This window comes from Ranitomeya variabilis, chromosome 1, assembly GCF_051348905.1.
Source record: "Ranitomeya variabilis isolate aRanVar5 chromosome 1, aRanVar5.hap1, whole genome shotgun sequence".
Taxonomy (NCBI): domain Eukaryota; kingdom Metazoa; phylum Chordata; class Amphibia; order Anura; family Dendrobatidae; genus Ranitomeya; species Ranitomeya variabilis.
The window spans coordinates 1,131,032,748-1,131,057,653 of NC_135232.1; the positions used below are offsets into that span (position 1 = coordinate 1,131,032,748).

At 43.3% G+C, this 24,906-nt stretch overlaps 1 protein-coding gene across 4 annotated transcripts in view; it reads right to left on the reverse strand.

Annotated features, from left to right (window-relative positions):
- LOC143793379 (uncharacterized) overlaps positions 1-24,906 on the reverse strand; it is a 166,766-nt gene that overhangs the window by 12,070 nt on the left and 129,790 nt on the right. The window contains exons 2-4 of one of the 4 annotated variants that reach the window (XM_077280287.1): positions 17,278-17,506; positions 11,894-12,021; positions 1,499-1,676 (exon numbers count right to left, since the gene is read on the reverse strand). In XM_077280287.1, coding sequence (XP_077136402.1) covers positions 1,499-1,676; positions 11,894-12,013 — 298 coding nt within the window. In that variant the 5' untranslated portion in view covers positions 12,014-12,021; positions 17,278-17,506. The remainder of the gene's footprint in view (positions 1-1,498; positions 1,677-11,893; positions 12,022-17,277; positions 17,507-24,906) is intronic. The other 3 variants (XM_077280288.1, XM_077280289.1, XM_077280290.1) reach the window with 3 other exon arrangements.

The window sequence follows — 24,906 nt, forward strand, 5'->3', positions numbered from 1 at the left end:
AGGGTGCTTCAGTGCTAGCGCACACTATCCATCCTGCTATAGCAGGAGACCCCGGAGGACACCACTGCTGACAGACAAAGCTAGACTGCAGTTTGCCAAAATGTACGCAAATCAAAATCCTTTCTGGGAAAGCGTCTTGTGGACAGATAGGGAAAAATAGAGCTTTTAAGTAAACACATCATTCTACTGTTTACCAAAAGCAGAACGAGACCTTCAAAGAAAAGAACACAGTACCTACAATGAAATATAGTGGAAGTTCAAAGTGGTTTTGAGGGTTGTCTTTCTGCCTATTGGTGCCTCGACTTTGTGACCCAAAATCTTTTGGTAATCTTCAGATTTTATCTTGCACAATGTAGTGTCTAGTTTCAGAATGCTGGGTTTGAATCCTAGGTCATGGGTCTTCCAGCAGGACAATGATCCCAAACATACTTCAGAAACCTCCAGTGCTTTGTTTCCATCCATTTCTGGGGGCTTCTTGAAGTGACCAGCAATGAGTCCAGATCTATATGCTATTGAACACCTGTGGTGAGATCTTAAAATTGCTGTTGGGAGAAGGCGCCTTCAAATCTGAGAGACCTGGAGCAGTCTGCAAAAGATGAGTGGTCCAAAATCCCAACTGAGAGGTGTAAGAACTAGAAGCTTGTTTTCAGTTATAGGAAGCGATTTATTGCAATTATTCATTCCAAATTATGTGCAACCAATTAAGTTGAGGGTGCCAACAATTTTCTCTGGTTTATTTTTCTGGTTTTGTTTGGACTTGTGTCCAATTTGCCTTTTTTCTCTGTTTATTTGTGTTGTTCCAATACAGAATCCTCCCACTCCTGCCTTCGCCAGAATCTTCCTGTAGCAGTGACCCTGGGATCCCGATCCACCAAAGCCGGTAAGCTACATTCAGATTATAAGACACCCCCCATTTTACCCCCAAGGCTTATAATCCAGAAAATAAGGTACTTCATTTTCTGGAACAATTTCAAACTTTTCAACACTTTTGGCCATGACTGTGCAATATATATTTGTATACACAGTGGAAATTTTTGCAAATTTATTAAAAAAGAAACTGAAATATCACATGGTCATAAGTATTCACTTGAAGGAGTGAAAAACACTACAGAAAATACTGAACAGGGTAAAAAAAACTCAAGTGAAAAGGTTTCAAAAGAGCGTTCACGTTTGCAGCAGATTTTTCTGCTCCAAATAAACAGCTGCATGATACTCAAGGTGTGACCGTAGCCTGAGGCTGTGCGCATTTTTTCCGCACAAATTTGACAAACCCTGAAGGAATTCCTAGTCTCAGCAATGTGAGTCCTGGAGTGCTTATTGGAGCAGCATGTCAATTCTTTCAGCATTTTTTCTGCAGATTTCACCCCTAGTAATAAGTGGGGAAAAATCTGCACCAATAACGCAAGTACAAACCAAGAGTTTTTTTTTCGACTACGTTTTCTGTCAAGAGATGCAGAATTTCGCCGCCACCTTCACATGTCTTGATAGTTTTACTTACATAGAGGACGATGAGAAGAATATTCCCTTTGAAACTTTTCGGCCAGTTCCACATATCCGCAGTATTGTAGGGCGTTTATGAAATGGTTCACCCAGTCGTCACTTCTGCTCAGGTCTAGATAGAAATCCAGCACCGTGCTCCTATTGCCCTGATTTCTCACATAAGCGTTCAGTCTCTCCTGTAAGACATATGTATCGCCCATTAACAGCGACCAGTCTATGTATGTTTTATAAGTACAGGGGCTTCTCACAAAATTAGAATATCATCAAAAAGTGAATTTATTGCAGTTCTTCATGAAACTATTTTATATAGAGTCATTATACACAGAGCGATCTGTTTCACGTGTTTGTTAATGTTGATGATTATGGCTCACAGCCAATGAAAACCCTAAAGTAATTATTCTAATTTACTGAGATAATGAACAAAAAACACCTGCAAAGGTTTCAATATTGAGAAAAGGAAACAGCACTCACCATTGCTTTAAAAAAAAAAAAAAGGTTAATGTCCTTTATTCCATGTGGCAGGACAATCCTATAACAAGCAGGGGGAGCGGGGAAGTGAAGGAGGACAGCAGCCGTTTCGCACCTATCCCAGCTTCTTCTGTGGGTCCAAACATACGGAGACGAACAACCGCCTTCCTTATACCTGGTACATGTGCTAGACGTCAATGCAATCAGATGACACTTTTTTTTTTTTAAACAGATAAATCAGAGCTGTCATTTAGGCCCAATGGGCCATTGGCATTTGTGTTAATGATCCATTTTGCTTCTCTTTGGATGATTTCCACCTCTCACTGGACAATTGATTTTTCAATGCCTGCAAACTGCAAAGTGCTTTGATCAGCATTGTGCTGTTCCACTATGTGCCCAATTAACCTGCAGAAGCCTTTCTTTGTGAGTAAGTGTTCCCTGAAAAGGAAAAAGAACAAATAGGTTTGCCTATATAAAAGTAACTGCAAGGGCAAAAAATAACATACAATCAGGGCTGTGGAGTCGGAGTCCATTTGGTGAAGTCGGAGTCCATTTGGTGAAGTCGGAGTCCATTTGGTGAAGTCGGAGTCTGAGCCATGGAAATGGAGTCGGAGGTTTGGCTTACACACTCCATTTTGGTCTGCAAGTTATAAAATCCCTGACTTCATCATATAACTATTAATCCATTGAAAATGGCCCCTCTTTTGCATGATGAACACAAAAAGAGCAATTTCTGCATTTCAAATGATCTTCGGGACGGGATCTATCCAGCCAATTATTAATAAAATACAATTTCTCCTGATATTAATAAGTCTCCAATATTTTGACAAAGTTTTAATGATACAATTGGTCTCTTGCTAGATTGTTGAGATCTTGTCATTTTCCAATAAATGCCAGTTTCTGTTTATTGTTCGTTTCAAAATATCATCATTAGGGCTGTGCTTAAAATTGAACACGTCTCTCACTAGTGCCCTTGTTTTTACCTGGTTTAACTACCCAATAAGTCACGTTGTGTGTGGTTTTTAGCTCTATTAAAGGCATTGTTTATTTTTTTTTTGGATAATGTCCTTCTCTGAAATTACTAGCCAGTTCCTCAGATTGTCTCAAAAAAGCAGCATCTGTATTGTTCATTTTCCTTAATCTTAGGTATTGACTATAAGGTTATCCTGTTTTCTCACATGTTGGGGATGGGCACTATTGTAATGGAGTAGAAAATTTGTGAAAGTTTTTTTTTTTTGTTTATTTGTTTTTAAGTCTGTTACCAAGTTTCCATTTTTTAACCATTACTTTGGGCAGAAAAGTATTCACATCAATGATGACAAAAGTATTCTAGGATTGATACCTTTATTGGCTAACCAGAAAATATGTTTGCAGTTTTCAGAGCACAGTGGCTGCTTCTTCAAGCAAGATTACATATAATAGATTAATAAGAAACAAGCACAACATTTAGGGTATGTGCACACGTCCGGATTTCTTGCAGAAATTTCCTGAAGAAAACCGGAAATTTTTTCTGCAAGAAATCCGCATTTTTTTTTTTTTTGCGTTTTTTTGCGTTTTTTTTTTTCACATTTTTTAAGCATTCTGCAAGCGTAATTAGCTTGCAGAATGCTAAAGTTTTCCAAGCGATCTGTAGCATCGCTTGGAAAACTGACTGACAGGTTGGTCACACTTGTCAAACATACTGTTTGACAAGTGTGACCAACTTTTTACTATAGATGCTGCTTATACAGCATCAATAGTAAAAGATAGAATGTTTAAAAATAATAAAAAAAATTAAAAAAATGGTTATACTCACCCTCTGCAGCCTCCGTTCCTTAGATGCCGGTGTGGTTCAGGGCCTTCGGTGACGTCACGGCTTGTGATTGGTCGCGAGCGGTCACATGAGCGGTCACGCGACCAATCACAAGACAGTGACGTCACCGCAGGTCCTTCACCGCACACCATCTCTAGGAACAGAAGCGGCAGCATGCAGCGGTGAGGCGGGAAGACATCGAAGGTGAGTATAGGACTATTTTTTATTTTAATTCTTTTTTTTTGACCAATTATATGGTGCCCAGTGCGTGGAGGAGAGTCTCCTCTCCTCCACCCTGGGTACCAACCGCACATAATCTGCTTACTTCCCGCATGGTGTGCACAGCCCCGTGCGGGAAGTAAGCAGATCAATGCACTCCTAGGTGTGCGGAATCCCCGCAATTCCGCATTTTTAATGAACATATTGCTTTTTTTTCCCGCGATGCGATTTTTTCGCGGAAAAAAAAATTGCAACATTTGCACAAAAAATGCGGAATACACTGTAAATAATAGGAGGCATATGTAAGCGGTTTTTTCGCGTTTTTATCACGTTTTTATAGCGAAAAAACGCGAAAAATCCTGAAGGTGTGCACATGGCCTTAAGGAATACTACAGGAGGACAATTGTTAGGGGGTGGGAAGTGTGATGCCTCCTAAAGATAAGCCAAAGTAATCAAATTAGGCATTTTCTTACAAATGGAGAGGCAGTGGAAAAAATGTTCTTCGTTATCTGGAGACCATCCTGTGGAGGTGTGAATGGTATCCATGTAGTGACTCATAAATCCAGGTGTTAAATGGAGTCCTAGTGTCAACGAATTAAACATCTTCATTAGTTTGAATTCCCAAAATTTCCTTTCCCTGTGGTCCTTAAAATGACTTTTTAGTGTGTGTCCAGGTCCAGAGAAAGGTTTTCCCACCGGTGTGTCCATTTAATTCCTGATTGTGTGTCTGTGTAGATTCATCCTAGTTTGTCGTCTTTGCATAGTTTCCCCAATATAAATACTCCCAAGGCACCACGTACATTGTATCATGTACACCACGTTGAAGGATGTACATGAAAAAAAAAGTCCATGACCTTACAGTCCTGATTTGTGTTTCATCATCTCGCGAGACCGCAATGAATGGACCGGAGCGTCGCGAGGAGTGGGAAACGTGACGGAAGGTGAGAATATAATGATTTTTTATTTTGTTTATTATTTTTAGCATTAGATCTTTTTACTATTGATGCTGCATAGGCAGCATCAATAGTAAAAAGTTGGGGAAACACAGGGTTAATAGCAGCGGTAACGGAGTGCGGCATAACGCGGTGTAACAGCCATTAACCCTGTGTGAGCGCTGACTGGAGGGGGCACTGACAGTAGGAAGGGGCGAATTCGCGGCTGGACTGTGCCAGTCACCTGCGGCCGCGACCATTCAGCAACGCGGGATTTCCGTGACAGACAGACAAACAGACGGAAGTGCCCCTTAGACGATTATATAGTAGATTTGTAATCCTGCCTGAAGGAGCCACTGTGCTCTGAAAGCTTGCAAACATATTATTTTCTGGTTAGCCAATAAAGGTATCACTCCGAGAATACTTTTGTCATCATTGGGAAGAAAAGTATTCAGATCGATTTTTCTGGCTAACACGGTACCACAATACAATTTGTTATTGTACATCATTACCATTACTTTAACATCCAAAAGTCTTACAAAGAGGCAAAATGGATCATTAAAACAAATGCCCATTTGGGGCTAAATGACAGCTCTGATTTGTTTATGTTTTTATTAAAAAAAAAATTTTATAATATGTCTATGTCAGCTGACTGCATTGATGTCTAGCACATGTGCGCCTGGTATAAGGGAGGTGGTTGCTCGTCTCCGTATCTTTGGACCCGCAGAAGAAGCTGGGATAGGCGTGAAATAGCTGCTGTCCTTCTTCACTTCCCCGCTCCCCCTGCATGTTAAAGGATTTTCCTGCCACATGGAATAAAATAAACTTTAAGAAGCAATGGTGAGTGCCATTTCCTTTTCTCACTATTCAATGCACTTTGTCTTCAACACATTTTTCATGCACCACCTAGCTCATTAACAGATGGCATGCTTAATACAAAAAACTGATTCAGACTGCAGTCAACAGTTTAGTGCGTTTTTCTCTTTTTTTCCCACTTTTTAAAAAGTTTCCCTTAGTCTGTTTCAGTAGCACCACAATCATGGGGAAGACTGCTGACCTGACAGATGTCCAGAAGGAGTCACTGACACGCCACAAGGAGGGGAAGCCAAAAAAGGTCATTGCTAAAGAAGCCGGCTGTTCAGAGTGCTGTATCCAAGTATATTAATGGAAAGCGGAGTGGAAGGAAAAAGTGTGGTGGGGAAAGGTGCACAAGCAACGGGGATAACTACAGCCTTGAAAGGATTGTTAAGAAAAGACCATTCAATAATGTGGGGAGATTCACAAGGAGCGGACTGCTGCTGGAGTCATTGCTTCAGGAGCCACCGCACACAGACGTGTCCAGGACATGGGCTACAAGTGTCACATTCCTTGTGTCAGCCCCTCATGACCAATAGACAACGCCAGAAGCGTCTTACCTGGGCCAAGGAGAAAAAGAACCGGACTGTTGTCAGTGGTCCAAGGTGTTTTCAGATGAAAGTAAATTTTGCATTTCGTTTGGAAATCAAGGTCCCAGAGTCTGGAGGAAGAGTGGAGAGGCCACAATCCAAACTGCTGGAGGTCTGGTGTGAAGTCTCCACAATCAGAGATGGTTTGGGGAGCCATGTCATCTGCTGGTGTAGGTCCACTGTGTTTTATCAAGACCAAAGTCACCGCAGCCGTCTACCAGGACATTTTAGAGCACTTCATGCTTCCCTCTGCCGACAAGCTTTATGGAGATGGGAATGTCATTCTCCAGCAGGACTTGGCCCCTGTCCGCACTGCCAAAAGTACCAATACCTGGTGTAAAAACAACAGTATCACTGGGCTTGATTGGCAGCAAACTCGCTTGACCTTAACCCCATAGAGAATCTATGGAGTATTGTCAAGAGGAAGATGAGACACCAGACCCAACAATGGAGATGAGCTGAAGGCTGCTATCAAAGCCACCTGGGCTTCCATAACCCCTCAGCAGCACCACAGGCTGATCGCCTCCATGCCACGCCGCAGTGATGCAGTAATTGATGCAAAAGGAGCCGACCAAGTATTGAGTGCATTTACTGAACATACATTTCTGTAGAACATTTCGGATTTTAAAATCATTTTTCTAGCTGGTGTTATAAAGTATTCTAATTCACTGAGATAATGACTTTTGGGTTCTCATTGTCTGTAAGCCATAATCATCAACATTAACAGAAAAACACGTGAAATAGATCACTGTGTAATGACTCTATAATATAAGAATTTCACTTTTGTATTTAAGAACTGAAATAATTTAAGTTTTTGATGATATTCTAATTTTGTGAGAAGCACCTGTAAATCCCCATGACAAAACTTCCAGGTTCTCTGCTCAGATTATTAGTATTGTCATAATGAAAATCCAAATTTTATTATTTTTTTTTTCCCTGCTAGGAAAATGATAGCTTGATTTTTTGGGGTTACTTAGCACCCCTGTCATGGGAATAAAAGAAGTCAAGGTTTTGTTTTTTTGTAACAGAACTTTAACCCCTTTCAGATGTTGGTCGTAAGTTTACAGTGATGTCAGAGTAACTTCCTTTAATGTGGGCTCCGGCAGTGAGCCCACATCGTTCCTGGGACAAGTCAGCTGTATTGAATAGCTGACATGTGCTCGGAGCGCAAAAGCTTTTTAAAAAAAAAAATATAAAAAATATAGAATATATATGTATATATATATATATATATATATATATATATATATATATATATATATATATATATATATATATATATATATATATATATATATATATATATATATATATATATATATATATATATATATATATATATATGATCAAGTCACCCCCCTTTCGCCCCATTCAAAACAAAATAAAAAAAGAAATCAAAACACATTTGGTTTTGCCGCATTCAGAATCACCCGATCCATCAATGAAAAAAAAAAAAAAAAAAGATTAACCTGATTGCTAAACGGCGTAGCGAAAAAAAACAAAAACAAAAAAAAACACCAGAATTATGTTTTTTTGGTCTCCGCGACAATTGCATTAAAATGCAGTAACAGGCGATCAAAAGAACGTACCTGCACCAAAATGGTATTAAAAGCATCAGCTCAGCACACAAAGAATAAGCCCTCATCCAACCCCAGATCACGAAAAATGGAGACGCTATGGGTATCGAAAATGGCGGAATTTTTTGTTTAACAAAGTTTGGTGTCTAAGTGGTGAAAACAAATTCCAAACATGTCTAGGTTCTTTTTTTTTTTTTTTTTTTTTTTATCTATGAGCTCGTAATGACCTGGAGAATTATAATTGCAGGTCAGTTTTAGCATTTAGTGAACCTAGCAAAAAAGCCAAAACAAGTGTGGGATTGCAGTTTTTTGCAATTTCATCGCACTTGGAATTTTTTTCCCGTTTTCTGGTACACATGGTAAAACCAATGTTGTCCTTCAAATGTACAACTCGTCCCGCAAAAAATAAGCCCTCACATGGCCATATTGACGGGGGAAGGGGGGAATTATTTCTCTGGGAGGAAGGAGCAAAAATTGAAAATGCAAAACAAAAATAGCTCTTTTAAAGGGGTTAAATGGTTGCTGTACTTTCAGACACCTTGATTGATAAATAGGCCACTAGGTGTCTCCCTTCTGTGTAACCTGCCTGTTAAAGTGTAATTCATCTCTAGCAGCAGAGACAGCCATGGCGGATTAGGCTTCTTTCACATTTCCGTCGGTAGTCTGCCGTCAAAGCATCGGCGCAACGTACCGACGGACGTTTGTGAAATAGTGGACAACGTGTGCAGTGGATGCAGTGTTTCAACGGGTCCGCTGTGTGTAAAATCCCGGGGAGGAGAGAGAGATTTCCTGCGGGGCATGCTCAGTAGGAAACAGGATCCAACGTACAGAAAAACGTTCCCTTGAACGTTTTTAGCAGACGATGGTCCGCCGAAATGCACAGGATCCAGTGCACGACGGACATAACGTGTGCCCATAGGTCGCTAATACAAGTCAATGGGAAAAAACAGGATCCTGCATACAAATTTGCAGGATCCTGTTTTTTCACAAACCGACGTATTTCGACGTGTGGAGAAAGACGGAAATGTGAATGAAGCCTTACAGGAAGGAGGGGCGGGTCTTTATCTTGCTACAGGAAGTGAAAGCGAGTCTTTACCTCTCTACAGGAAGTGAGGGACGGGCTAGGTCTCTCCAGGTTGAGTAGGCGGGTCTTTGTCTTGCCAAAGAAAATCATTGCGGGCCTTTAGCCTTCACCTCCTGCAGAGACAGTCTCTACAGAAAGAAGGGGTGTCTCTTTTTTACTCTATTCAAAGACCTGCCTTCACTTATAGTAAACAGTTATTGGGGGTGGGTTTTTGTCTCGACAGGAAGGGAGGGCAGGTCTAAGTATCACAGTAAGTGGGACAGGTCTTTACTGTAGAGATAAGCATGGGCAGGCCTTAATCTCTACGATAAGCATGGGCAGGCCTTAATCTCTACGATAAGCATGGGCAGGCCTTAATCTCTCTACAGTTAGCGGGGGGGGATTTTTGTCTTTCTACAGGAAGGATAGGTTGTGTGTTTATATACAGGAAGCAAAGGAGATTCTATATCTCTACAGGAAGTGGGGACGAGGCTTTGTCACTTTACAGGAAGCAGCGGTGGTTCCTTGTCTCTGCCCTTGAAGTGGGGACAAGTCTTCATTAGTAATGAGCGAATATACTCATTGCTCCAAGTGAACTAACAAATCTTTTGTTTCTACCACGTTGTCATGCAAAAAGAGGACCATTTTTAACCATTTTCACCCATGGACACTTGTATCAGGACTACTATTCGGAAAGCTGGCATATTTGGCAAAAGATGCAGATTTAACAGAAATGGTTAAAAATGGTCCTCTTTTTTCATGTCGACGTGGTAGAAACAAAAGATTTATTATTTCGCAACTGTTTTAAAAATGATCAGGCTAATTGGCTAGAAACCGGAGCTCCTAAGGGGAACTATAGATGTGGCCATTGCAATTTTTGCTCTTTCCACATAACAGGTAACAATTTACAAATCGAAACCATTTTCCATCATGTGCGGCAATTGATTTCCTGCAGGTCTACATTTAGTTTATGCTATTTTCTGTCCCTGCGGTTTTTTCTATATCAGCAAGACTATTCGTCCACTTTTCGTCAGGGTGAGGGAGCACTTCAGTTCCATTCGTACAGGTAAAGGAGCTCCAAGACTTATCAGCCATGTCAGACAAATGCATGCCGGTAATACTAAAGTATTGCAATTTGTGGGGTTAGAGACAGGTGTCGCTACCGCAACGAGGAGATCTGCACAGATCCCTATTGAGAAGGGAAAGTAAATGGATTCCACGCACAAATGCAATGGGTCCATTAGGCTTAAATGAAAAGATCGATATGGCAGGTTTTTTGTAATTTTTTTTCGTTAAACTTTCTTCCTTTAATTGTTTATCATTGTTTAGATAGCTATATTATATTATAATTAGTATTTCCAAGTAAAGAGGTTCTTATTTTTAATGTAACATTCAATGTTTTTTTCAAATGTCTTGTAATTATTGTATTTATTCACTTTAGTATTTCTTTTGGTGGTGGGAGTTCCCTTGTGGGAGATAAAGGGTGCTTTTCCATTTCCTTTCGGCATTGAGACCCGTAGAAGCGTGGTAGCGCGAAACGGCCGTCGTCTTTTGTCCACGTTCTCCCCAAGTCTGCCCGCACATGTTCTGAATAAAGGACTATCGCACAAGAGACCGGTGAGTGCACTTCTGTTTTTTCTTCGCTTGGATCCATACATTTTACTATTTATGTGCACCCAGCATCTGACGTCAGGCATATAAGGCATAGCAGCGGCATTCAGTTGCACAATTTGGTGTTTAGGCGGTGAACACATAGGTACAGCAGTGCCGTGTACTTTTTCTACATGCTTACATACTCATTGCTCCGAATTTCCCGAGCACGCTCGGGTGACCGCCGGGTATTTGTTAGTGCTCGGAGATTTAGTTTATCGCCACAGCTGAATGATTTACAGCTACTAGCCAGCTTGATTACATGTGGGGGAATTCCCTAGCAACCAGGCAACCCCCACATGTAACAGATATACGATCATTCAGCTGCCGGGATGAAAACAAATCTCTAAGCAGTCAATTACTCAGAGGTCATCCGAGCGTGCTCAGGAAAACCCGAGCAACTAGTACACTCGCTCATCACTAGTCTTCATCACTCTAAAGGACCTGGGGGTGCATCTTTGTCTCGCCATAGGAAGAGGGGGCGCGTCTTTGTCTCGCCATAGGAAGAGGGGGCGGGTCTTTGTCTCGCCATAGGAAGAGGGGGCGGGTCTTTGTCTCGCCATAGGAAGAGGGGGCGGGTCTTTGTCTCGCCATAGAAAATGCGTTAGGTCTTTGTCCCTACAGGAAGAGTGAGCAGGTATAAGGTGATCTACATGACCGCATTATTTCCATGCTGTATGCCCTACTGATCAGGATACATTACGGTATTTATTTGGTCACTATGTAGTGCTGGGTGATAGTTTGTACACTCCAAAGCACTGATAATCTATGGTACTGTATAGTTGTGACTGCTATTTATCTGGACACTTCCAAATATATTTATAGGTTTCCAGCTTTTTTTGTTGTTACTTATGACAAAACACGGTATAATGTTAAGTCAATTTTTCAAAATGTAGAACAGATATTTTATACTCTAGTTACATCCAAAGCTGCATTTATCATTCTGCTATTCAGAATCTGTGCTGATGTGTCATTGGTAGCTGGGCTCCTATGCCTCCTCCTACTATTAAGCTGCTCAGGATTCTGGGATATGTAGTACTTACATAGTGGCTAATGCCTCTTCAATGAACCACAGTATGCTCTTTACAGACGCATCATGAAGATGTTGGTAGATGCTAAGTTAGGGCTTACTGGAAGCTAGCAGAAGTTTGAATGCAGCTCTGGAGCGGAAGATCAATAGGACAACCTATTAAGTGCAAGACTAGAAAAATGACCTGGATATTGATAATCACACTGTAATGACTTACCACAGTAGTTGAGGTGAGGCATGCCGAGAGAGGAAGTAAAAGCTCATCAATTCTTATGTTCTCAATAAGAGTCAGATGCCTTCGCAAATACTCCATGAACTTGTCCTCTGCAAAACCCATTATTCACCCTAGAAGTAAAGAGAAAAAAAAAGTCAGCGGGGTCAGAAAACAAATTCTTCTGTCCATCAGTTCAGAAATCAGAAGAGTGTTATCCGACACTTCTTGACTTACTGTAGTCTCAGAATTATTCAGGTCTTCATGACAAGAGTCTTTAGTACTTAGTAGAGCTCCTCTGGCTGTTACGACCTGATACAAATGTGATATAAAGCCAGACAGCAGCTTCTGGTAGTGTTCCTGTGGACTCTAAGCCCTCCTCTCAAGGGCAATGGCCTCCAGTTCGCTAATATTCTTGACTTGCTGCTGCAACTGCCTTTTTTGAAATCCAGCTAAAAACATTTTTATGGAGTTTACTTAGACTGTCAAAGCGACTGATGGCCACTCAAGAATTTTCTTCAGAATCCAAGACTTAGTGGATTTTGAGGAATGCTTAGGATCATTTTCTCATTGAATCCATCTTTCCCTCCATACAATGCAGGTTTCCAGTACCAGAGAAAGCTAAGCAGCCGCAGAGTAACACAGAACCATTACCATGCTTCACTGTAGGAGTTGTCAAGCCACCCTCATGGTTCACTGTAGGCATCACTAAGCCACCACCATGCTTCACTCTAGGCATTACCAAGCATGACAGATAGAGGGGAGATACGTGTCACTGAGCATGATGGCATCAGTGATGTAAAATCAGAGTAGTTTCCTCCAGCACACTACATATTGAGAGGATTAAATTAGAGAGTTACAGTGCCTTGCGAAAGTATTCGGCCCCCTGGAACTTTTCAACCTTTTCCCACATATCATGCTTCAAACATAAAGAACGTACATTTTTGGTGCTGTATCAACAAGTGGAACACAATTGTGAAGTTGAACGAAATTTATTGGTTATTTTACATTTTTGTGGAAATTCAAAAACTGAAAAGTGGGGTGTGCAATATTATTCGGCCCCTTTACTTTCAGTGCAGCAAACTCACTCCAGAAGTTCATTGTGGATCTCTGAATGATCCATTGTTGTCCTAAATGCCTAATGATGATAAATATAATCCACCTGTGTGTAAGCAAGTCTCCGTATAAATGCACCTGCTCTGTGATAGTCTCATGGTTCTGTTTGAAGCACAGAGAGCATCATTGAGACCAAGGAACACAACAGGCAGGTCCGTGATACTGTTGTGGAGAAGTTTAAAGCCGGATTTGGATACAAAATGAACACATACAGCAGGTCTCCTCCCAGGAGGAAGTTCACCACTGCTCATGTAACATTCCTGAAACTCAAGCAGTGGGAGGTCTGCAGTATATACAACACATAGGAGACACAGACTGTTCTATATACATCACATAGGAGACACAGAGTGCTCTATAGACATTACACGGGAGACACAGGCTACTATATTTACATTTCACAAGAGATGGAGGGGCACCTACATCATAGAGGCACATTAGAATATATCTATCGCTGGAGACCCCGGGGGACATGGATAGTAGGAGATGCCGGGGCACATGTATCCCAGGATACACTGGGGGCATATGAATCACAGGAGATGCGGGGGGAATATACATCACAGCAGAGGCCGAAAGAACAGGACAGGTCCAATACAAAGTCCTGGACAACCCCTTTAACTACATTGGGTGGGATTGTTGCACCTTATGGGGCTGTCTTCATAAAAACTCCTTTCAGCATTCTTTAAAGCAAAAGAGGAACATTTCATTATACAGCGGGATTTGGAGAAGTTGGAAATAGTGGCTTCTCCTTGCATTTAATTTCATTTACTAAGGTGGGAAGACACGTTTATACAGTGTACGATTGTTCGGGATTCTTTACTGTAAGAGCAGTAAACCTGCAGATTCCTTCTAATGTAAGGCAATCTGTGTCTACCTGGTGGAGGTGGGCAGGTTGTTCTTCCAATGCTCACCACTAAAGGTTAATGGGCTAAAATAGGAGGACTTCATTTTGAATCTGCCTAAGCTTAAAGAGGTTGTCCAATTTATCTTCAGTTTAACAGATATGTTGAGGACATGATTGTGGCATTTACTAATATATAAGGATTATAGAATCTTCTCCTTTGTCACAGACTGATCAAGACCTCAGATGGTATAACATCAGCACAAGCACTCCGTCCCCACCAGGAGTCATGGCGGAGCAGCTGCATGCCGCCGTACATCACCAAGCACAATGCTGGAGCGTTAGATGGAGTGGTGTAAAGCCACCACCACTGGACTCTGGAGGAGACGTGTTCTGTGCAGTGACGGATCGAACTTCTTTATCTGCGTCTGATGGAGGAGGCTAGGTTTGGTGGACGTTACCTCCTGTCTGATGCTAGGGCCTTGATATCAGGGCTCGGCCTTGGCATCTCAGTCGCAGTGAAGGGAAATCTTAATGCTTCGGCACAAGACATTATGGGCAATTGTAGCCTCCACCTTTGTGGCAACAGTTTGGAGAAGGCCCTTTTCTGTTCCCCATGACCGTGCGCAGTGATCACATGACTTTAATGTTAATCAAATGGAAGGTCCTTCAAATGCTTTGCTGTTATGACCCCAATGGCGAGGGTCTCAGAGGTACGTGGAAGTCTGCAGAATACAAAAATCCAGCTCATAGGGCAGTGGTAACTGGGTTGACCATATATCTACTCCTAACGCCAACACTAGAAGTAGCCGGGGATCATTCCTACGTTGATTCTAGATGACACGCTCCAGCCGGAGAATCTAGCTACCCCTAGTAGAGGAAAACAAAAGACCTTTCTTGCCTCCAGAGAAGGGGACCCCAAAGCTGGATAGAAGCCCCCCACAAATAATAACGGTGAGGTAAGAGGAAATGACAAACACAGAAATGAACCAGGTTTAGCACAGAGAGGCCCGCTTACTGATAGCAGAATAAAGAAAGGTAACTTATATGGTCAACAAAAACCCTATCAAAATCCACACTGGAAATTCAAGAACCCCCGAACCGTCTAATGGTCCGGGGGGAGAACACCAGCCCCCTAGAGCTTCCAGCAAAGGTCAGGATATAGATTTGGAACAAGCTGGACAAAAATACAAAACCAAAACAAATAGCAAAAAGCAAAAGGCAGACTTAGCTGATATAACTGGAACAGGATCAGTAGACAAGAGCACAGCAGACTAGCTCTGATAACTACGTTGCCAGGCATTGAACTGAAGGTCTAGGGAGCTTATATAGCAACACCCCTAACTAACGACCCAGGTGCGGATAAAAGGAATGACAGAAAAACCAGAGTCAAAAAACTAGTAACCACTAGAGGGAGCAAAAAGCAAATTCACAACACTTTGCTGCAGGTCTCTCCTTGGTTTCTTTGGCTTAGAGCAGGAAGATAAGACTCTGCCTACAGTCCCACCCCGGAGCACGGGCATCTCATTAACTGAAAACTTCTAACACTGATTACACAAGAACCACAAGACAGATTTCTTCACCACCAGGTATCATTTTAATCAGTTTAACAGCGGCAACCTGACAGTGTCTGTAATTTACTTAGCAAAATCCTGCTGACAGCTTCTCTTTAATCCTTACTACAATTAGTATATGAATAACCTCAAACACATTTTTTTTTTTTTTAACAAGAAACACTCTTGTTAAAACGCTTGCATATTATAGTCCGCAGGCAGCTTCCCGTGATAGAGAACAATGACACTGTCCTTCCCGATTACAGAGAGCTGCTATATCTCCTCGTGTCCGACACCAATCTAGGTCATCAGAGGAAGCTGCCGGAACTGAACAGAAGCTGCAGGACCTTCTGTACCAGTAATTCCAGGACCTTTCAGGTCATGTAACTGATCGCATGACTTGAATAGTGCTAGAGTTCATCAAGTGGAATGTCCTTCAAATGCTCTACTGCTGCAGTCTCTAAACAGGTCCTGATCAGTAATTGCAGGATGTGGTAGTGTGTATGTGTATATAAGCATAGCAGAGCATAGGGTAGCAGAGCTGTGCGTGTCTGCATGGGCACGTAGCAGAGCTGTGTGTCCATATGTGCACGTAGCAGGGCTGTGCGTGTCCATATGTACAGATAGAGCTATGTGTGTATATTTGCACGCAGTAGAGCGGTGTGTACATATGTATATACTGTATGCACATGTAGCAGAGCTGTGCATTTATAGGTCCAGGTGGCAGGAGTAGTATGTTTCTATATGTACATGTAGCAGAGCTGTGTGTCTATGTCCATATAGCAGTAGTATGTTTCTATATGTACATGTAGCTGAGCTGTGTGTCTATATGTCCATATAGCAGGAGTAGTAGGTTTCTATATGTGCATGTAGCTGAGCTGTGTGTCTATATGTCCATATAGCAGGAGTAGTAGGTTTCTATATGTGCATGTAGCAGAGCTGTGTTGTGTGTATAACACTGCAGAGAGAATAATTTACTACCTCCCTATTCTACCCCATTACATTCAAATTAGTGATCTTGACCCCTCCACTTTACACAGCCAGAGTTTAATTAATAAAACATTTTTTTCTTATTTTCTGCTGTCTAAACCTGGTGTGCGTCTTATGGTAAGATCCGTATACTAGTCAGAAAAATACGGTAAAGCCGAGAGACGCCACTTTAAGACCCTATAGATGATATAACCATCTTGAATAGGTTTATGTTAACAGCTAAAATGACAAAACTTGTGTTATTGTCCAAATATTTCTGGACCTAACTGCAGTGTTCATATTTGCAAGAGACATTCTTTATCTGTCAGTAGGTTTTTGCTATGTAATTGGAACAGCATGATGTAGGAGCAGAGACCCTGACTCCAGCGATGTATCATTTACTGAGCTGCTTGCGGCAGCTTTGATGCCATCAGTGTTCCCTGCTGCAGATCTGCCACTTGTCCAATGCTGAGCTCTGTATAACCCCACCCACACCACTGATTGGCTGCTTTCTGTGTACACTGTGCATAGGCAGAAAGCAGTCAGTGGTGGGGACAGGGTTATATAGAGCTCATGATTATGGACAACTACCTGGGAGCAGGTTTACTAGACCTCTAGTGATAATCTCCTGCTAATTAAACAGATTACTATCAAAACTACAACAAGCAGCCCAGTAAGTGATGACCTGGGTCTGTACAATATTCTGCACTCAGATTAGGTGGCAAAAACCTGGTGACGGATTCCCTCTCAGGACAGAGATCACTATCCTGACACAAGGTCACAGCACCGCACACATTTACAGCAAATACACAAGAGCCGGAGCCCTGTGAGGCCGCAGCGCACAACGTGCTGCACATACGGGACTAATAGTGGACGAGCACCGCGACTATGCACAATGTAACGCCGGCACCTACGTGTCTGCGTCTGCCGCTGTCCTGTCTCAGCGCCGGCTCCTTCCTTCTTTCACTTGTGTCCGATACTTCCTGGAGCAATTACAGGAGACATCACAGAAAGCAGCAGTGACACCGGCCCGGCCCCCGCATCATACAGGAGGCGCTCTGCGTCTGGCAGCTTCCCATTGGCTCTCACTCCCTGCAACTACTTCCCTTTATACTTTCCAATGTAGCAGAGCTGGAAATGACACTGCAGAAATAGGAAAGCAGAATAGTGAGTGCAGCTCTGGAGTATAATACAGGATGTAACTCAGGATCAGTAATGTAATGTATGCACACAGTGACTTCACCAGCAGAATAGTGAGTGCAGCTCTGGGGTATAATACAGGATGTAACTCAGGATCAGTAATGTAATGTATGTACACAGTGACTGCACCAGCAGAATAGTGAGTGCAGCTCTGGGGTATAATACAGGATGTAATTCAGGATCAGTGATGTAATGTATGTACACAGTGACTGCACCAGCAGAATAGTGAGTGCAGCTCTGGGGTATAATACAGGATGTAACTCAGGATCAGTAATGTAATGTATGTACACAGTGACTGCACCAGCAGAATAGTGAGTGCAGCTCTGGAGTATAATACAGGATGTAATTCAGGATCAGTGATGTAATGTATGTACACAGTGACTGCACCAGCAGAATAGTGAGTGCAGCTCTGGGGTATAATACAGGATGTAACTCAGGATCAGTGATGTAATGTACAGTACAGACCAAAAGTTTGGACACACCTTCTCATTTAAAGATTTTTCTGTATTTTCATGGCTATGAAAATTGTACATTCACACTGAAGGCATCAAAACTATGAATTAACACATGTGGAATTATATACTTAACAAAAAAGTGTGAAACAACTGAAATTATGTCTTATATTGTAGGTTCTTCAAAGTAGCCACCTTTTGCTTTGATGACTGCTTTGCACACTCTTGGCATTCTCATGATGAGCTTCAAGAGATAGTCACCGGGAATGGTTTTCACTTCACAGGTGTGCCCTGTCAGGTTTAATACGTGGGATTTCTTGCCTTATAAATGGGTTTGGGACCATCAGTTGTGTTGTGCAGAAGTCTGGTGGATACACAGCTGATAGTCCTACTGAATAGACTGTTAGAATTTGTATTATGGCAAGAAAAAAGCAGCCAAGTAAAGAAAACCGAGTGGCCATCATTACTTTAAGAAATGAAGGTCAGTCCGTCCAAAAAGTTGGGAAAACATTGAAAGTGTCCCCAAGTGCAGTGTCAAAAACCATCAAGCGCTACAAAGAAACTGGCTCACATGAGGACCGCCCCAGGAAAGGAAGACCAAGAGTCACCTCTGCTTCTGAGGATAAGTTTATCCGAGTCACCAGCCTCAGAAATCGCAGGTTAACAGCAGCTCATATTAGAGACCAGGTCAATGCCACACAGAGTTCTAGCAGCAGACATATCTCTACAACAACTGTTAAGAGGAGACTTTGTGCAGCAGGCCTTCATGGTAAAATAGCTGCTAGGAAACCACTGCTAAGGACAGGCAACAAGCAGAAGAAGAACACAAGGAATGGACATTAGACCAGTGGAAATCTGTGCTTTGGTCTGATGAGTCCAAATTTGAGATCTTTGGTTCCAACCACCGTGTCTGTGTGTGATGCAGAAAAGGTGAACGGATGGACTCTACATGCCTGGTTCCCACTGTGAAGCATGGAGGAGGAGGTGTGATGGTGTGGGGGGGCTTTGCTGGTGACAGTGTTGGGGATTGATTCAATATTGAAGGCATACTGAATCAGCATGGCTACCACAGCATCATGCAGCGGCTGCTATTCCATCGGGTTTGCGTTTAGTTGGACCAACATTTATTTTTCAACAGGACAATGACCCCAAACAAACCTCCAGGCTGTGTAAGGGCTATTTGACCAAGAAGGAGAGTGATGGGGTGCTATGCCCGATGACCTGGCCTCCACAGTCACCAGACCTGAACCCAATCGAGATGGTTTGTGGTGAGCTGGACCGCAGAGTGAAGGCAAAAGGGCCAACAAGTGCTAAGCATCTCTGGGAACTCCTTCAAGATTGTTGGAAGATCATTCCCGGTGACTACCTCTTGAAGCTCATCAAGAGAATGCCAAGAGCGTGCAAAGCAGTCATCAAAGCAAAAGGTGGCTACTGTGAAGAACCTAGAATATAAGACATAATTTCAGTTGTTTCACACTTTTTTGTTAAGTATATAATTCCACATGTGCTAATTCATAGTTTTGATGCCTTCAGTGTGAATGTACAATTTTCATAGTCATGAAAATGCAGAACAATCTTTAAATGAGAAGGTGTGTCCAAACTTTTGGTCTGTACTTTATGTACACAGTGACTGCACCGGCAGAATAGTGAGTGCAGCTCTGGAGTATAACACAGGGTGTAACTCAGGATCAGTAATGTAATGTATGTACACAGTGACTGCACCAGCAGAATAGTGAGTGCAGCTCTGGGGTATAATACAGGATGTAATTCCGGATCAGTTCAGCAGCTTTGGGCATGTGAATGATGGATGTCGTCTCTGCAGTATCGGTGGGGATGATGAGCACTTGCACCATAACTTGCACCATTTCTTTATCCTCTGTACTATCAGTTTAGAGGTCATAGAATAGACAATTGGTAGTAAATGTGGACACTGGCAGCCAGTGATGGGATGGGAGGGTCGTGTTTGGGGAACAGCTCACAGCCGACCTCTGAATTGGTCACCTCTGGGGTTGTACGTGGCTCCGGTGGTGGCCGCTGCCATCTGCCAGTAGCTACAATGTATTTATAGGAGACATTTACCAGTGAAAGCCAAACAGAGCAGATCTTATTCCGTCCTGCCAGTATTAACAGGCCGGTGCATTACTGTACCTGGCCTCGGCCCGACCCTGGGACATGTCTGCAGTCTGTCTGTTCAAGGACAACATCTGCAAGGAGTTTGTATGTTCTCCCCGTGTTTGCGTGGGTTTCCTCCGGTTTCCTCCCACATTCCAAAGACATACTGATAGAGAATTTAGATTGTGAGCCCCATCGGGGACAGCGATTATAATGTGTGCAAACTGTAAGGCTGTGTGCACACGTTGCGTTTTTTTGTTATAAAAAACATAAAAAAATGCATCCATTATTCATCCCATCATTTAGAATGCATTCCGCAATTTGTGCACATGATGCTCTTTTTTCCCCGTGAAAAAACATTGCGGTAAAAAACGCAGCATGTTCATTAATTTTGCGGATTTTTTCGGGTTTTTCCCGCTATTTAATGCAATGGGATGCTCCGGAAAAAAAACAAAACGCGAATTAACCCGTCAAAAACGCGAAAAAAACGCATGCGGATTTCTTGCAGAAAATGTCCGGTTTTGCTCAGGAAATTTCTGCAAGAAATCCTGAACACGTGTGCACATAGCCTTAAGCACTGCGGAATATGTTAGCGCCATAAAAAAAAAAAGTTTTTTTTTTTTAAATTAGTTTTATCATTATGGCCGGTCGTATATACACATCATATGCACAGAAAATTCACCTACTGAGGCCGGCACCTAAATGTGTCTGTATACCTTCCAACAAAGTCATAGAAAACACCCGTCAGCAGGAATTCTATAGCGCTCGTGTGGCGGAGCTGGGCCGTTCCCGCTACACCTCACTGTGCAGAAGAGGGCGCTGCCATTTTGGGTGTAACTACATCATAGCAGTCCGAGCTTCACCATAAAGCCCTACATCTAGGTGGTCCAGACCCACTGGTACTGCTCACCCAAACCAGGCCCCCCATAACAGCTTATCACAGGCAGCGTGTGAACGTGGGGGAGAGAGCGGCGCAGCGTGTGAGCGCGGGGGACAGAGCGGCGCAGCGTGTGAGCGCAGCCATAGCAGAAAGAACTATGATATGCCATGCATTTCCATAGCCCCCACCCTAGATGTTCCCCCACCGTTTGTACACAGTACCCATTTCTCACTGCACACTCACTTTAGCAAAACTAAATGTGCATTTGTTCCTGCCAATAAAGCTTCTTTGAATTTGAAAGCTGATATTAGATAGATGATAAATATTAGATTTTCTCTATTATTCAGTTTTTGCACTTTTTAAGTTTCTGTTTCCCACCAGACGTCTGTAGACGTTTATGCAATTGCGCCAAAAAAATGGAAGTGAAACAAAGAACAACATGAGCACCGATTCCTTCTATTCCATTAGTAACGACTTCACATTTAAATAAAAGGATGGATGCTCCATGAACTCGGGGGCTGTCAGTTCCCACAATCCCCTGGGCACAGCTGGAGAGCACCAGACCTAGGAGCTGAGGCGCTCAGAGAGGCATCATGCGTCCTCCCATGAGCACATACAGCGCTGTCCGCCCCCTTGTACCACCAGCGGCACCTACAGATGTCACAGTCACCCACATCACCGCCCCGGATCCCGGCGTGTCCGGATGGTTCTCCCTACGTTTATATTCAGATTCCAGGATTATGCAACCTAATAGTTTCCCTTAAAGATCAGGGACAGCTGGGAAGCAATAATTATGGGGTTCAGCATTACCGGTGACGTCAGGTCTCCTCCACCCTCCTGCTATGTAATACTTCAGGTTTCTCTGGGAGTTTGAGGGAAGTTCCCATTTCTTAGAAGTAGGAAGATAACTATAAACTGAGCAAGTGAAAGTGAAAGTCGCCATCTGCGCACAGAACAATAGAAAGTCTAAACCGGACCAAAGCTCGATGTTTGTCCTCACAGGGCTCCTCACCCAGCAGTGTACGACACTAATCCCCTTGTGGCTGTTCTAACCTGCAGCAACGTCTGTCCAGTTGTGTAGTGAGATGTCTGCGGCTCCGATAACCAGTCCTCCACCACGTGATAAGAGATCGGCTGATATCGGACTGTAGATGTGTCAATATGCGAGAAGAATGGGGGCAAGAAGTGTTCTGCGCCTTCTATAAAAGGAGAGATTAGATCTATATTCTCTAGATTAGATCGCAGGTGTAACGGTGTAGGAGCCTCAGTACGTGGCCATGCCGGTTCTAAAAAAAAATCTCTACACAGACCAGCCAAGGTTGGACTGGCCATTGGAAAATCTGGTACGTACCAAACTCAGGGACGAGGTCCCCAAGCAGCGCACTCAGACAAGTGCTGGGGCCCTGGACAAACGGGGGGCCCACTCGCCTTCAGGGACGCCAGCATGCTATGGGGCCTGTACGTTGGGCACCTAGTGGTCTGTCTCTATAAGGATGTCGCTAAAAGGATAATAACAAATATTATAGCAGAAATATGCCAGAAAAATAACCCCCTGTTATAGATGCTTCATTTTCATTTTTATCTTTGCTATGCTTTGTTATTGCTATCAATCTGACAACCCATCTGCTTGATCCTCAGGTATGTCCGCTGGCTGCTACCCCAATCCCATCACCATCACCCAACTTTCCTGATCTTCCTCACCCTGCAATTTCTTCCTGGTATGTCCGCTGGCTGCTATGACTGTTTTTTTTTTTTTTTTCTTCCCCTTCCCCTTCCCCTGCATGTTTTCTCATTTTAATTCCTTGATGCCAATACACAGTTTGGCTTTATCTTTCCATTTGGATCTACACTCACCGGCCACTTTATTAGGTACACCATGCTAGTAACGGGTTGGACCCCCTTTTGCCTTCAGAACTGCCTCAATTCTTCGTGGCATAGATTCAACAAGGTGCTGGAAGCATTCCTCAGAGATTTTGGTCCATATTGACATGATGGCATCACACAGTTGCCGCAGATTTGTCGGCTGCACATCCCAAAGATGCTCCATACAAGGCAGGATGGATCCATGCTTTCATGTTGTTTACGCCAAATTCTTACCCTACCATCCGAATGTCGCAGCAGAAATCGAGACTCATCAGACCAAGCAACGTTTTTCCAATCTTCTACTGTCCAATTTCGATGAGCTTGTACAAATTGTAGCCTCAGTTTCCTGTTCTTAGCTGAAAGGAGTGGTACCCGGTGTGGTCTTCTGCTGCTGTAGCCCATCTGCCTCAAAGTTCGACGCACTGTGCGTTCAGAGATGCTCTTAGGCCTACCTTGGTTGTAACGGGTGGCGATTTGAGTCACTGTTGCCTTTCTATCAGCTCAAACCAGTCTGCCCATTCTCCTCTGACCTCTGGCATCAACAAGGCATTTCCGCCCACAGAACTGCCGCTCACTGGATTTTTTTTCTTTTTCGGACCATTCTCTGTAAACCCTAGAGATGGTTGTGCGTGAAAATCCCAGTAGATCAGCAGTTTCTGAAATACTCAGACCAGCCCTTCTGGCACCAACAACCATGCCACGTTCAAAGGCACTCAAATCACCTTTCTTCCCCATACTGATGCTCGGTTTGAACTGCAGGAGATTGTCTTGACCATGTCTACATGCCTAAATGCACTGAGTTGCCGCCATGTGATTGGCTGATTAGAAATTAAGTGTTAACAAGAAGTTGGACAGGTGTACCTAATAAAGTGGCCGGTGAGTGTATTTCTCCTTGCATTTTCCCTTCTGACTTCTAATTAATCCCCTCCTGTGTCTGTGACCAGTCTTCCTGCTGCTCCTCCCTCCTGATCACACCTGGCCTATTTCATGAGCCCTTAGCCTGTTATAAATTCAGAGTCACAGGTCTGTCTCTATAAGGATGTCGCTAAAAGGATAATAACAAATATTATAGCAGAAATATGCCAGAAATGAGCCAGAAGTGAACAGAAGGTAAGACTAACCACTGTTAATAAATGTACTAAATCTCATTCCCTTTCCGCCATACTTATTCTCATCATGCTGACATACGCTCTAACAGTTTTGGCTCCCTTAATCCTCACTCTCCTTCGCTATCCTCAAACTCCATCACCCCCTAACCAAGTAATAATCTCGCCTTCCCTCCTGCCTCCCCACCTGACCTCCTCTGCTGACCTGCTCCTCAACCTCAGATCTCTCCTAACACAAAACAAGTCGCCCACTCTCCTTCTCCCACCTGCTCTGTCTCTCTCTGCTTCTCCTCACTGCTGGTGACATATCTCCCAATCCTGGACCCCCACAGCACATACCTCCCATTACTACCCCCTCCTATCGCTCCCAACCCAATATAAACACCCGAAATCTTGCTCACCTCAAATCCGTGCCCATGACGCCCACCCCCCTGCACCCTCTCTCTGGATCACTATGGAATGCCCGCTCCATCTGCAATAAACTCCATGTGATTCACGACCTCTTTACCTCTCAAAATCTTTTCTTTCTGGGCATCACCGAAACATGGCTGACACCCTCTGACACAGCCTCCCCTGCTGCACTATGTTACGGTGGCCTCCACTTCACCCACACTCCTCGCCCTGGCAACAAACATGGTGGAGGAGTGGGTCTTCTCCTTTCTTCCAACTGTACCTTTAACCCAATCCCACCTCTACCCTCCCTTATCCTCCCCTCTTTTGAAGTCCACTCTGTCCGCATCTACTCCCCCTACAACCTCCAAATGGCCATCATATACCGACCTCCAGGCCCGACCACTGCCTTTATTGACCAATTCTCCACCTGGCTCCTTCACTTTCTCTCTGCTGACATTCCCACCATCATCATGGGTGACTTTAATATCCCCATTGACACCCACCAGTCAGCAGCCTCCAAACTCCTGTCCCTTACTT